Source organism: Sebastes fasciatus, chromosome 7 (genome assembly GCF_043250625.1).
Source record: "Sebastes fasciatus isolate fSebFas1 chromosome 7, fSebFas1.pri, whole genome shotgun sequence".
Lineage (NCBI taxonomy): Eukaryota > Metazoa > Chordata > Actinopteri > Perciformes > Sebastidae > Sebastes > Sebastes fasciatus.
The window spans coordinates 6,541,375-6,556,105 of record NC_133801.1 but is presented as its reverse complement, the minus strand read 5'-3'; the positions used below and the strand labels follow the sequence as shown (position 1 = coordinate 6,556,105).

The 14,731-nt window shown below is 43.0% G+C and overlaps 1 protein-coding gene across 6 annotated transcripts in view; it reads right to left on the bottom strand.

Annotated features, from left to right (window-relative positions):
- Positions 1–14,731, bottom strand: part of LOC141771228 (ephrin type-A receptor 4) — a 61,882-nt gene that overhangs the window by 30,466 nt on the left and 16,685 nt on the right. For all 6 annotated transcript variants that reach the window (XM_074641266.1, XM_074641265.1, XM_074641262.1 and 3 more), the window contains exon 4: positions 4,864–5,019. In XM_074641266.1, coding sequence (XP_074497367.1) covers positions 4,864–5,019 — 156 coding nt within the window. The remainder of the gene's footprint in view (positions 1–4,863; positions 5,020–14,731) is intronic.

Here is a 14,731-nt window from a genome sequence, read left to right as displayed (position 1 = left end):
TCAATGCCCCCCTCGAGTCCTCCCCGACCTGCGTTCATTCCTCCCTCCATCCCTCCATCCCTCCCTCTTCCTCCACCAAACCGCTGCTAAGAAAACTGGGAAAAGTCTGAGAAACACATCAAGGGCCAACAGAAACCCCAAAATGGAGAACAGCCCCTCCTTATAACCTGAACGCAGCGGAGCAGCCTGCTCCCATGGGTGTCTGTCCCTGGTCCTCATTACCGCCCTGTGGTGTATGTGTGTGTATTTATATTCACCCACATTTATTCATGTGTATTGCCGCTTTTTTTTGCCACGAACATATTTGTGTCCGCAACTGAAATTTTTAATTTCCTTTTGGTGGGAGTGTTTTTTGGGCTTAACTAAGCATAAATGTGAAGATATTTTCAAAATCTGTCAAACCGTTTGGCTGAAAAGTGAGTTTTTCTAATCATACTGTTTTATAGTATTTGGTCTAATTTGGACACATGGGACGACTGTTTTTGCAATAAACTCCATTATGTTTTAGGAAAAAACAGTAGTCCCATGTGCCCAAATACTAGATATGGTATGATACAGCCCTGTCACACAGCAGTTTGTGAGACAGTCACAAAATTTAACGTATTGCTTCGTGTACATAGACACGTATATCACATTTTTTTCGTGATCGTCAGCACAAAATCAATTCATATGGGTCAAAAAACCCAGGACTATACCCAGGAGACCGGCGTTTGTGTCCCGTGTGAGACCAGAAGTTGAAGTTTATATATTTGTCACGTAACTTCCGTACTTAAGTTACGCCACATGCGGAGTTATTTTAAAACAAACCACGATCTTTCCCTAAACCTGACTGAATAGTTTTATTTTGAAAAGACTGGAACATAAAAATGCATTGTTGAAAGTCGTGCTGAGCGCCACGAAAAAAAGGGAAATTTGCGTCTATGTATACAGATCAAAGATTTCGTGACTATTTCACAAATTGTCGTGAGACTGTGTTGTATGATAATAGAATTTATGTATCTCAGAAACTACAAGGAGCACTATCAAGTATTTGGTATCTATGAACTCATAACAAGTTGAATATAAAAGATATGCAAACATATCAATGGAAAAAAAATATTTCATATGGAAAAAATTTAATAAACACAATATTACCGTTTTCCCTCATTTTTCAAAAATCCTAAATTTTACTGTTAATAAAAGCGTGGTTTTTCACGTGATCTAAAAATTTCAAATTTGTACTCTTAGATACTTGCCCAAAGTATATCTGTACCAAATTTCAAGACTTTTGATCAATCAAAACAAATGTGATGGTAGTTTTCCTTATCATACTAAATATAGTCTTTGGGCTCAAATGGTTAACTGTATGAATTGAGCTGCAAATTGTCTTTAGGGGATATTTTCTACCTCTTGACAGACAAAACGTACTTAATGTTGTATATGATATAAATATCTGCCTATAAACTATGTGGACTATGTGGAAGTTGAACATTTTTGTACAGTTGCCTATTAGCAATCTTGACAAAAATAAAATCTTTATGTGTTTTTCAAAGCATGGCTACAAAAGTGGTCTACAAAAAAGTACATAGCAACAGCAACTAGATAAAATAGACAACAAGAGCAATGGAGGCAAGCCAGGAAACACCAAAGCAGGACAAGAAACATAAAAATACAAACCATAAAAAAGTGGTCAAAACAGACTGTTAGACTAAAGAAAATCTGTTTTTAAAAAGTAATAAAACACATTTCTCTTGCCAGGTTTCCTCAGGCAGATTGATCCAAAGTGTGGGAGGCAAGTGTCTCTTGTTTCTAATCTGGAAAGCGAGTGTTTCGATCAAATGTAGCACACATTTAATCGCCGATCAAAAGGACAATTGCTGCAAACAAGCAGAGATGCAAGACAGGCGCTGACAGATGGAATACAGCAGGACTAACAGGCCTGCACACAAACAGTCACACAGTGACGGAATTACACAACATCCAGTTTTAATCATCAGCTTGCATCGCTAGACTCCGAGCTAAGAGGGGGGAAAAGCGTTTTCAATTACCCATACGCACACGCACACACACACACACACACAGACCCAATTACCAGAGATGCTGGCTCTTTCCCAGCCTGACCTTCAGCAAGGCAAACTGGGAAATGACTTTAAGGAGGGTTTTTTTTTTCCTTCATCTGCTCTGTTCGTGACTCTGAGTGGGTTTTGAGAGAAAGAGAGAGAGAGAGAGAAAACAAGATGTGGATGAGGAGGGATGTGTGAGTGACAGCTGTAATTACAGAGCTCTAACATGTGGGTGAGAAGTAAAAAGAAAAAAAATGCACGAGGAAGGAAAACAGCAGACGACAGACGGGGTGAGAGTTCAAAGATCAGATGTTGGCCGGCTGACGAGGCGGGGCAAAGGTCGCTGAGGGAGTCCAGCTAATGTTCAGTTCCTAACGGTGCAGTTCAGAGCGCAGTAGTGAAGGCAGAGTGAAATAAGCAGAGTAATGAGCTTTGACAGCTGTTGCTATCAGCAGCCACACTCAAATGCCACACGGACTAACAGGACAATAGGGATAAGCTCCAAGATCATGCATTAATAACTCAATATATTAGTGATGTGGCAAAACAGTAAGGGGGAGGTATGCGACATAGTAGTAAGGGTTGTGTTTTCATTTTCATAAAAATACTTATTATTTATCAGAGTATATTAGAGCAAAACAAGTTTGTGATGTTTATATATTTTTTGTAACCTCATGTTCTACGTAATGCTCCTGCAAAAGAGATGTTTTATCTCAGTGAGGCACTTCTCCTGGTTAAATATAAATATATATTAAAAACCGGTGGAATTCGAATAAACAGATAAAAATCCAGGTTAAACGGAGGTTTTGAAAATACAATTAAAAAAATTTTCGGGCGATTAATTAATACATTTTTACATCAATACATATTTTCAAAACTGTTGTTTTTGTCACAAATATTTTCACACAGAACGCAAATATTAGACGTATAAATAGCACGACATTCAACATACATTCTGTGTGTCATGAGGACGCATTTTAGCCTTTTCGCATATCATTTGTACACCAGGAAAACATCTATAGTTAGGTTAAGGAAAAAACATCATAGTTGGGCTTAAAATAAGTACGTAAACTAAGTAAAATACGTACGGAAACAACGTAACATAACTATGGAAAACACATGAAAAACATCAGGTAACTTGCAAAACAAAACGGCGGTCTGGAACACTGGTCTCCTGGTTAAAGTCTGGTGTTTGTTGGACCCATCCAACTCCCCTCCCACTAACCATAAGTGGTCTTTCTCACTTTATATACTACGTCACTAACTCTTACCGTTGCATTTATACACGGTTGCGTTTATATTGCAGTCAGTGCAGGATACATGGCGTACAAATGACACGCAAAATTAAAAAAGGCGTTCTTATTGCACATTAAATGCCTTGCTTTTCATTCATAAGCCTTTTCGTGCGAACGTGCTGTTACCAGAGGCAAATGCAACCTTTATCAACCTTTTTAATTAAAACTGACTTACAACAGATTCATAAAAGTGTTTCTATTTCCTGGTCCGAGTAAACTCGTTTAGTGCTTAGTGACACTTGGAAAAACAGTGTAGTTCAGCAATCAGCAGTTAGCACTAAAGATGGAGCCAAACTGTAATCAAGGATGCAGCAGATTGCCATCTTGTTCAAGTATAACTCGTTTAATTCTTGATCGTGAAAAATGTTCCACAATAGAACATTGTTTACGATGTTGCATAGATGCCGTGTGCAGCGGGGGAATAATTAGAGGCCGTTCAGTTTTGTTGCCGCTTGGACGGTGAAGTGTTGTGCGGGAGGGGTTCGGCTGCTCTTCTGATTCAATAAACTGTTTCGCTGAGTGATGAATCCACAGGAACCTGACAGATCATTCGGGCCAAAATGGTGAGCCAACTATGAGCTAAGCAGCTTAACAGATGTTTTGGTTGTTAAAATGTTTAATGACACATACTCACTCGTACACAAACGTCTGTCATAAGTCTGAATGCTGTTATTTTCCTGGGAAATGAGAGAGCTTTGTGTGTTGTGGGAGGGGGTGTATATTTCTACCAGTATTACTGCCCAGTTCAGTGAGTCAGAGAGGGAATGAGGTTTAAAAAAGGAAGAGGTGTCATCAGGATGTTAATATTTGTTATCACAGGCATAAGGAGGGGGGAGGATTGGAAGAACCAGATTCACCAGTGGTTGACTCATACGGCCGGATGGAACAAAGTGCAGACAAACACTGATAAAATAAAGATCTCTTCCTTCAGCTTGATGCACTCCTGCATTTCGTCCCCTTTTCTTTCTCCTCGTCACCTAACCCTCTATATCTATCACATCTTAGTGATTCTCTGCGTGCATCTCCAGCTATCGTCTGCCCTTGTTTTTCCACCTTTTTCGTCGCCTCCCTGTGTCTCCGCTAACATCTTATCTCTATTTGTCTTTCCCGATCATTCTCGCCCTCCTGTTGTTTTGCAGGCTCTCTGTGGAACATTGGATCTGGGATGCAGCGGTTTATACCCTCATTAGTTCTCTGTCACCGTGACTGATCGCTAAGTACCACCTGGAATCAAAAGACACCTATTAAACCAGCAGCCGCCTGCTTTATGTGTGTGCAGGAGGGCTGTCTCTGCATGTGCGAGGGGGTAATTCAGTTTGACATTGCAAGAGAGAGAATCCATGACCATGTTTAGGCAAAAGCAATCACTGAGTGTGTGTGTGTGTGAGAGGTGCTCTTTTCCAGTATTGTGTTACTTATATAGTATACAGCTGCATGCTTGGAAAAATATCTGTTTACAAAATACTGTAAATCACAGCTCGTCATGGCTTACTCAAATATAACCTATGCATTGTGGGTGTACTTACGGGTGCAGGGCATGGACGCCGGGTCCGTTTCAGAGCGGAAGTATGCCTTGTCGCAGACGCAGGAGGTGGATCCCTCCCTGACGGAGTAGCTGTGGAGCGGACACTTGGAACAGGAGCCATCAGTGGCCAGGGCGCGGTAGTAACCGATCTTACAGGCTGAAAGATAACAAGGACACAGAGGAGTTTGGTTTTAGATGTGACGTCAACATGAAATACAAGTATATAAATTACAGCTCTTTTATACTAGAGAGGAAGGTTCTAGAGACCAGCGATGTCACGATACCAGAAAAATACAGTGAAATTCCACTATTCTCAATACCCAATTCGATATCACGGTAAAAAAGAAAAACAAAACAATAGATCCCATGTACTTCAACATACACTCCTTTATCACTGTTTGCATACTGGTTCTTACAAATGTATTATTAATCCCTGATGATCCACCTCAAGTTTCTCACCAAAACCTAAATTTTACAAGATAACATTTGAACACATCACGATATCGTTATAATTTACCTTCACCCAAAACGTATTTTTACTGAATAGAGCCTGAATGCATCCTATTGTAACTCGTTAGCTGTTAGCTCCGTTATTTAGCCAAGCAGGACTGTGCTGCCCACCGGCTGCTAACAGCTAACGTTAACTAGCTCTTGTGTTGCCGATTTCAACACAGATTTTGTTGTTCATAATGTAGCATTATCAGGGAAATTTTCTATTTTCTATCGTCCCCAGGACGTTAGTCTTGAGCCCTGATACCTACGGTACCTGCGGTACGGTAGAAAAACGAGTACTGTCACATTTTCAGAATTTTGGCATCAACTTGGTACCGAAGTGTCGGTTCTTGTGACATCCCTACTAGAGACTGCTAGGGGAAAAGTCAGAGGATCACCAAATCCATCAGGATACATCTTATAGGAGCCATGAATGTCTGTACAAAATTGCATGGCAATCCATCCAATAGTTGTTGAGATTTTAGGCCAGTATTGACTGAAGGCATTGCATCTCCAATAAAAATCCCCAGAAATCAATGAAGAAGCATACATATCACACGTGAAGTTGATAGAAGTGGCTGTCTAAGATTTTGGTCATAAGGCGATGTTGCCATACGTTGCACTTGACATCAAATAGTTGTTTTCCAATGGGAGGGAAGAAGAGAACTCTGTGATCTCGCCCATTTTCACCCAATTAGCAACAAGAAAACAATATGTTGCCCAGAGGCTTCTTCCTCTCTCCCCAATCCTCCCTCCCTTTGTCTTCATTTTCCATCTTTCTCTCTTTTCTCACGAACCTGCATTCTATTATCAAAAACAACAGAACGAGAGCAAAGGGCGCTATTTCCTCCGACAAAAAGAGAAGATCAAATAACTACCTCTTGTCTTTCTCACAAATTTAAGCTATGCTCGATTGGCAGGACTTGGAGCCGCAATGAAACCAGAGCCGCTGGCATTTCAGACCATTTAACAAACAAATGCCACCACGCTTGGCACACCAGGAGCTCTGTCACTCTCACAAGGCTGTTTTTACCGAACACACACACACACACACACACACACACACACCTCAGTCTGAAACGGTAACCTAAGTGACACTTTTCCTACTTTTGGCGACAGTGCTCGCCTTTCTTTTGAGTGACAGTTTGATTGGTGGGCTCGTGTTTCAAGGAGTTTCTCCCTCGTCTATCGGTTTCTATAATGGCCAGGGAAGCCTAGCAGGGTTGTGTTTCACCCTGTGAGCGCTGAACCAGAAGAGGAGGACAAAAGAGCAATTCTCTGAGAGGTGCGGCGCAGACAGTCGCGACACCGATTGGACCAAATAACCTGTCAGTCAATGAGGCTGCCATGTGCTTGGCAGTGGGCGGCAAATGGTATTGGGGCCGCAGGGTCGGTGGTTTGTGTGTGTGTCTGTCTTGTTATGATGTAAAGACCCATTGGAGACAGATGGGTAAATTTATACCCAATATAAATCACATAATTACACACTTATAGTCTGCAGGGGGAAAGTGAATCCCCCCCTATACACACACATACACATCTTGAGTCTTGCTGTCTTCGCAAGCACATACACAACCCAGATCTAAAAGTGCATTTGAAAGTCATGGGCTCCAATGCCACAGTCATAAATACATCAGGGGATCCTTCATACAAAAGAACAGTTACATAAACAAACTCCAACATGTGTTCACCACACTAGAAATAAAATCAATGCCTATCCACACACACCGCAGCGAGGAGGAAGTCCGTCGTCCAACAAAAACACACATTCCACCAACCGCCTGACACGCTCGCACGTATGAACAGAAAAAGAAATCCACAAACCCACTAAAATACCAGGAAAGCCCTCTCTTGGAGGCGTAATAAAGTCAGTCTCTTTGCCCCGCAGCCGCTCTTCTCCGGCAGCTGGATTAGGGTAGCGTGGCGTTAACCGGGCCAGGCTAGCTGCTACCTGCTGAGCCATTCTTTGCCCGTTCCCACTCAGTCAATCAGGGCTAAATCCCTGCCGCTTCACTCGCTAACGTTAAGCTAAGGGTCTCTTTGATTGTAGCCTGCAGGGGTGCGTGAAGCCTCCGTTTCTTTTCTTCACGGTTCCAAAAAAAAAGGAGGGAGATTAGTCGGGAGGCGCTTTGTGTTATCTCACTATCTTTAAAGTAATCTTTCCACGCCCAGTCTCATCACTAGAGACAGAAGGACACTGGGATTTGTGGGTATTGTTTAAGAGGTTGTGACCGCTTCAGGTGACAAAACACAAAGTTGCTGCTAGGGTTTGTACGTGTGCGCTGAGCAGGAAAGTGTCCGGAGTTGAGAGTGGGGTCAAGCAGCTGTTTGAGACGAAGCTAAAAGCTGAAGCGAGAGTTAATTGAGTCCCATGCTTCACAGCCTTTGGGCCTGAGCCTCTTTAAAGAGACACAGTCTTAGAGCGGGCTACCTCAAACTGTGCACGGTTGATGAGTTTTTCGCTCGTCAATTATTAAGCTGTCCCGGACTGACCCCAAAGTCCCCACACAGCCTGTCCCAGAATCTTTTGCCAAACTCTAAATCCCTGCCTGCCATAGACATGCTCCAGGATCTTCATCTGCGGTTTTTAAACTCTGCATATCAGAAATGTTTGAAAATGTGATGTCAACATATGAGGGCTTGTTTATAGCAGCGACTGCCCCGCAGAGAGGAACAGTCGAGGGAAAAGAGAAGTCGATATCCAAGTAAAGCTGGAGAATTTGCTTCCTATTAGGAGTGTGTGAGTGTGTGTGTGCGAGGGAAGAGACCGCAGTGGTGGGTGGTCCGAGAGACCGTGGCTTCAGAGAGGAATCTCCCTTAAGACTCTCTGGATTTATCACTGTCCGGGCCAGCCCTGGCAAACCCACACACCGACGCAAATACAGACACACGTGAACACACATGTATTTAGTTTTTATGGGATGTGAGCTGAGAAGCCCTCATCACATCCTCTCGTACGGCTCTCAAATGTCTAACCCAATTTTTCCACACGATCTTTTTTATACTGTCTCACGTTTTTTCGCCCCGTCGCTCGCTAACTCTAACTGTATTATTTCCTCTCCACTCTCAATCGCCCTCTATCTCTGTCTGCCGCTCTCCTAGGCTTTCTCTCTGCAGGCCTCCTTTCAGACAGAGAGGGGTTTGTCAGGTGCCAAATCCCTGAGCTGAGAGATCAAAGGCAGACAAAGACACTGGTGACTTACTGTTCTATTCTGGAAAGGCAAAAAAATGAAATCCCTCATAGACCGGGACATCGCATTCTTCCCCCTTTTCTCCCCCAGCAGCTCTTTCACTCATTCAATCCTCTTCTCTGGCTTTAGTCTTTTTTCCCCCCTTTTGTCAGTCTCTCCCCCGCCCCATCCCCATCCCTGTTGTCTCTAAGCTGGAGCACGTTTTGAAGGAAAAGGGGGGGCAACGAGGGTGGAGGGAGTTAATGAGTAGTTTTGTCCGTGTGGTGGGGATTCTGCTGGCTGAATCGGTTGCGCCGCGTGAAGGGGAGGGGAAAACGGGAACTTCTGTTCAAGAAAATCGTCGACGCAGCCATGTGCAAAAAAACTACGAGTGCACAAAAGCTAATGATACAATGATAGCTACCCACACGCGAGCCAACGAAAACCCAGCAAAGTTTTCCTCTGAGTGGCAACAACCTACACGCCAGGCTTTGAACAGCCGTGGATGCTCCCTAAAATGGCGCCAAATAAAACCACATCTACCCACACACCCACCCACTGCAGCCCACCTTGAGTGACCCGCATGCAAAGCCTGATAGGCGAGCTATTCTGCAGCCTACACAACAAAGTATCCAATACACCGGGGACTGAAAGCATGAGAGCAAACTTGCGCTACAATAGGCGTCCAAAAAACCCCAGGAATATAACACCTAGCACACGGCACACAATAACTAGGCCTGCCCAGGCAGAACAATTGCCTCTCTTATAATCAAAAAACAGAGAATTAAGTTCAAGCTACACCATTTTCCCTCCTTTCAAGCCTGCGCTTTATCTTCTTTGGGTGATGAAAACTCAGTCAGTCTTTTTTAGTCATAACAGACACTGAGCGCTCTTCAGAAGAGCAGTCAGAGGCGTCCTCACAAAGCCGCTCTTTCAAAAAGCGAAGCGATCATCTTTCAGGACCTGAGGGCAAGGAGAGTCTCTCCTTCTCCTGCACCTTGAGGAGCCAGCGATCTCTATTCAACCTGCCTTTCTGACATATCCCTCTGCCTTTGTGTCTCTTCTATCTCTTCCTCTCCCTGTGGAAAGCAGTGCGTTGCTCAGGTGAGACTCCTAGAAAGGATTACTATTCTAAGAGTGCTTTGTTTACCCCCCGGCTGCAGTCCCGAGTCGGATTTTCAAAGTCTTGGATGTATATATACTGTCTACTCCCACCCAGACACGCATATAGATAATAAAACACCATCCACGTCAATACACCTGAGCCACTGGCATATTAGCAGGGATAACTAGCTTCTGACCGTTAGCATCTGTCGCTGGAACAGCAGGAGAGTGGAGCAGGTTAACTCATTAATTCCGTCACTGGAGGTTATTAATTACCTCCGGCCCTGACGGCGACACGCAGCCACACGGCCAGCGGAAGCCATCAGCGTGATGGATGAGGGACACACGGCCACCGAAACTGATCACGATGATTGATGACATACACTCGTTAAACATCTTGACCTTGACCTAGGGGGAAAAGGTCCCACACTGGAGGTACCGTTCTTAAAAATGCTAAACCAAAAAAAAAGAGTCGGGTAGTGACATCTGGGTTGACATCCTTACTAGTGTTAATGAAGGCCAAGAACAAAAGCCAGCGAGGCTAACGATGTTAATAACACACAAGCCAACCTTGCTGACAATCACCGCGGCTTTGCTAGCGGCGGCCAGTGCCAGGGGGTGCAAGAGTTGCCAGCAGTTTGTCTGTCAAACGGCGGATGATTTATAACTGTATTTTCAGCGGCGCCGATCCATCACACAAGAGCCACCCATGACATGGCCCTAATTAAAATGTCGTACCTGACACATAGGAGCGCCAGCCAAAGAAGCAGAAGAGCAAAATACATTTTAATAAAAACAAAAGTAGACCCTGAGAGCAAAAAAATGTCACATTCAAAAACATTTTAAAGCCTCAAACTGTTCCTTCACACCAGAGTTCAACCTGAAATGTGCTAATTTGCAGCATTTTATATTCATGACAGATTTCTTGCCACGTATGTCGTGTCTAAAACCTTTCTGAAGCCTAACGAACAGTTTCCTGCTCCAATGTATTTTTGTTAAGAGGTGCCACAATTATATTGTTGCTGAAATATTGTTCTGAAGACTTCCTGCGAACCGAGGACGCCACGTTCTTATTTACACGTAGGCCTCAACTTCCTCCCTAATTCCTCTAGCCTGGCCTTAAGAACGAATATTAGCACAATGGTTATATCGTAGAAATCTACAGTATTCCACCCAACCACTTCAGAACGGACAAAACCACTCCTTAAAAATCAGACCAGGCTAGTGAAGGTTACTGAAGGCTACAGAGATGGACAGAACGGCAAACAGATCCATCTTTGTTGGGTGAAACACTTTAACTTGGCGCGGTTGGGTGGGGGCCACTCAGATTCCACTTCTGCACCCATGCCAGGTCCGCAAAGGGTGGCACCACCCAAAGCTGGGCACGACGCCAACCGACTAAGGACCTTTTGTGACCTAAGATTTGCACAGCAGGTGGGTAATGGACTATAATTCAAGGCAAACAAGACAGAGATATATACACAAACAGAGGCTTACAAACCTCTGCACACCTGCACACTCTCAGGTATGCACACAAAGCCCTTCAAAGGCCCTCTGGACTACGCAGATGCTCTCTGCAATACCGTGCGTGCATGCAAACACGCACAAACACACCGAACGGGCTTTGACATGAGCACAACGGGGACGATGAGGTAAACAAACTCAGTCAAGGTATTGTCTTGGTCCAATTTCCCCAAGGTCTCCAGGGGCTCCATGTTGCACATGTGTGTGTGCGTCTGCATGTGTGTGTGTGCGTGAGCAGGCGGTGTATCTCATGCTTTCCTGACATTGTTTACAATGAAAAGAGCTGCATTTCAATTCAATTATGAAAAAAAAGAGGCAGAGAGGTGGGAGGTGGAGGAGTATGCTAATGCCGCTGTGCGAGGGGACACTCACATCGGCACACACCGCTAAACAATTGGGAGAGTTAAACTATTCTACTCGCGGCGAGTCAAGGAGAATGGGTCAGGAAAAGGGAGGAGGTGTGAGGAAAACACACACAAACACACACTAAGAATAGGTGCGGAGGAAGAGGAAGCGATAGGGAAGCAGTCTCAATGGGGCCTCATATCCAAACTCTGTAAACAAGGGTGAACCACGTGTCGCGCCGTAGCACAAATACATAACAATTCCCTGAAATCCCCCACAATGCAACACTTGTAATAAATCAATATCAATTTTGTGATGCAAGATTTGGTTATTGGTTACATTGCGACATCTTAAATTACATCTTTTCCAGGTTTTTAATTCAACAAGTGGTACAACGTTTTGAGCTTATTTTAATGACGTAGCTCAATAAAATGAAGAGAGAATCATTGTACTTGTCTGACATAAGGCTAAAATTAGGGATGGACAATGTGACCTAAAATCTTTGTCAAGTTTAGGGCTGCAACTAACGTTATTTCTATTACCGATTAATTTGTCAATTATTGTTTTGATTTATTTACTTTTCCATTTAGTTTACAGAATGTCAGAAAATATTGAAAAATTCCCATCATAATTTCATAACACCCAGTGTGATCCCAAAGTCTCCTTCAATTTGCTTATTATCCACAAACAGCTCTCCAATACCAAAAAATGTTCAGTTTACTATCAAATAAGACGAAGACATTTTTTTAACTTTTCTTTCTTATTTATTTTAAATAATAAAGAAATAGAATAAAGAAAGAAACAAACTAATACATAAATGAATAAATTAAAAATAAACAAACAAATAAATAAGACAAAGAAAAAATTTAAACTTTTCTTTCTTAGTCAAAAATATATAAATAAACTAATACATAAACTAATACATAAATGAATAAATAAATAAATAAGAAAAAGAAAAGTTTCAAATTCTTACAACTGAGAGGCTGTACCTACAGAATGGTTGAAAGTTTTACTTAAAAAATAACTAATTTAATTTAATTAATCTATTATAAAAATAATTGCTTATTGATTATTTTTCCATCTATATCGCTTAATTGACTAATTAGCTCTAATCAAGATGATAACCACCTACACAGTTCCTGTAACATTATTATTATGCATCAGTGATGCAATTCTATTCTCATGTTGCCTCACTTCACTACAGAATGACCTGTTACTGTTTTGACTGGGCTGTTTGGGTGATCAGTGTTAGTGTACTATTGAAACTTAAATTAAGGTTGATTGTCTATAATTAGATCATTTCAGTTTTTCTCTAAAATGCGTCTCAATGTTTCCACCCTTTCTGCTTTCCACAGGTGTGTGTCCTCAGGTGGCTACGATGGTATGATGTCATTACCACAAAGCCATATCACATATACCTTAAAGAGAAAATAAACATTCACTTCCACATCACATGGCCTGGTATCCAGATAAATATGGAAACAAAACGGATAAACAATGGCCTGCAGAGGGGATTTTCATAAGACAAACAACCCAAAATGAAAATCAGTTGCATTGGAGAGTTTGCCTGCTGGTCAAAGTGAGTTCTGGCGTCTCTGCCACATCCCAAAAATCAAAACGCAAAGCACATTCAAACACACCTCACATACACGTGACACGTCAAATCAGAGAGCACACATGTGTCAACACTTAACTGTGCAGAAACACGCATACAAAAACGTTAATTACCCGGTTGTCTGAGGTTTCGGGGGGCGCAGGGGGGGGGGAGTTTAACATCAACCTTGCCGGTTTCTCAGAAGCGGCGTGGTGGGTTATGAGGAGGGGTTGGAAAAGGGTCGACTTACGGGTGAAAAGGAAGGTATTTTTAGGTTGTTTGTTTAGGTAATCTACTTGTAGCTCCCAGACGACAGCCTGTCTGGGGCCTCAACGCACCTTCTATTGTGCATGTGTGTGTGCGCGAGGGTGTGTGTCCCTGAAAACACCGTGCACATGCATTGTGTCTCATGCAGTTATATGCAATGTGTGTGTGTGCGTGTGCTCAGTCAGGGTACATAAAAACTTTCCTGGGTCACTAGCTCTTCAACAGCTCATGTCGGCCCAATGACATGTCTGCTGGTCTCCACTCTGGCTGTCACTGCTTTAACCTTTGACCTCTCCTGGTGTCACTCAGGCCTCACTCTCTCCAGACCACTTTCCCCTCCTCTCTCTCTCTCTCAAAACAGGATCGAGGTCATTGCTGTCGTGGAAGCGATACCCCCTCCGACTTGAATCTGTGTCAGCTCCTGTTCGCACGGTATGGCTTTGCATGTGTGCATTCCAAAGCGAGTAGCATATATGTGCGTCCACAAACTTTGCAGTTGGGTGCATGCGTTGGCCTCCCTAACCCCCAGGCTAGTTGAACCTGGCCTTGCGGTGGGGGCTACAGGGGGGGTGTAACTGGAGCCTGGGGTTAATGGCTGTTGCTTAGACAGGGTTACTCTGCTAATGTGTAACGTTTTAGCCTTTAGCTTTGATGTGAGGACAGACGCACAGGCACGGCGATGATGGGAAGAGGCAAACAAAGGGCAGTGAGATTCAAATGCACAGCGAGCTTTGAAGTAAGTGTGTGGGCACCACTGGAGGAGAGCCAGCATCGAGTTTCTGGGTTATGTTTTCTTTCACTCCAAGTATGTCTACTGCTCTCTTCCTGCCTTTTCTGTTATCTCTCCTTATCTTTATGGTTTCTTTCACCACTTAAGGTGACGCTCCGTACTTGGCAGCTTTGTCAGGGATTCGAGAAGCGCCCGATGCCTCGCAGAGCTGCCAGAAATATGTTCATGACTTCCTTTATTGTCTCGCTTAACACTGCCAATATTGCTTTACTCGGGTTGTCAAAGTTAATAATAATGCATTAACACATCTTGTGATTTTTAGGATGTAACAGGCTCCGTTTTAAAGCTAAAATGAAGATACTGGTATTATATTAAAGTACAAAACCTAAGGAATCCATTGGTACCAACCATGTCATACTAGCTTGTCACCAAGGAGGCTAAATAATGCCCCAAATTAATGCAACATTTTGGTGAGGAAAACTGGCATGGACATTTTCAAAGGGGTCCCTTGACCTCTGACCTCAAAATATGTGAATGAAAATGGGTTCTATGGGTACCCACAATATATACATACATTTTCATAAAGCAAGCATATTTGTCCACTCCCATGTTGATAAGAGTATTAAATACTTGACAAATCTCC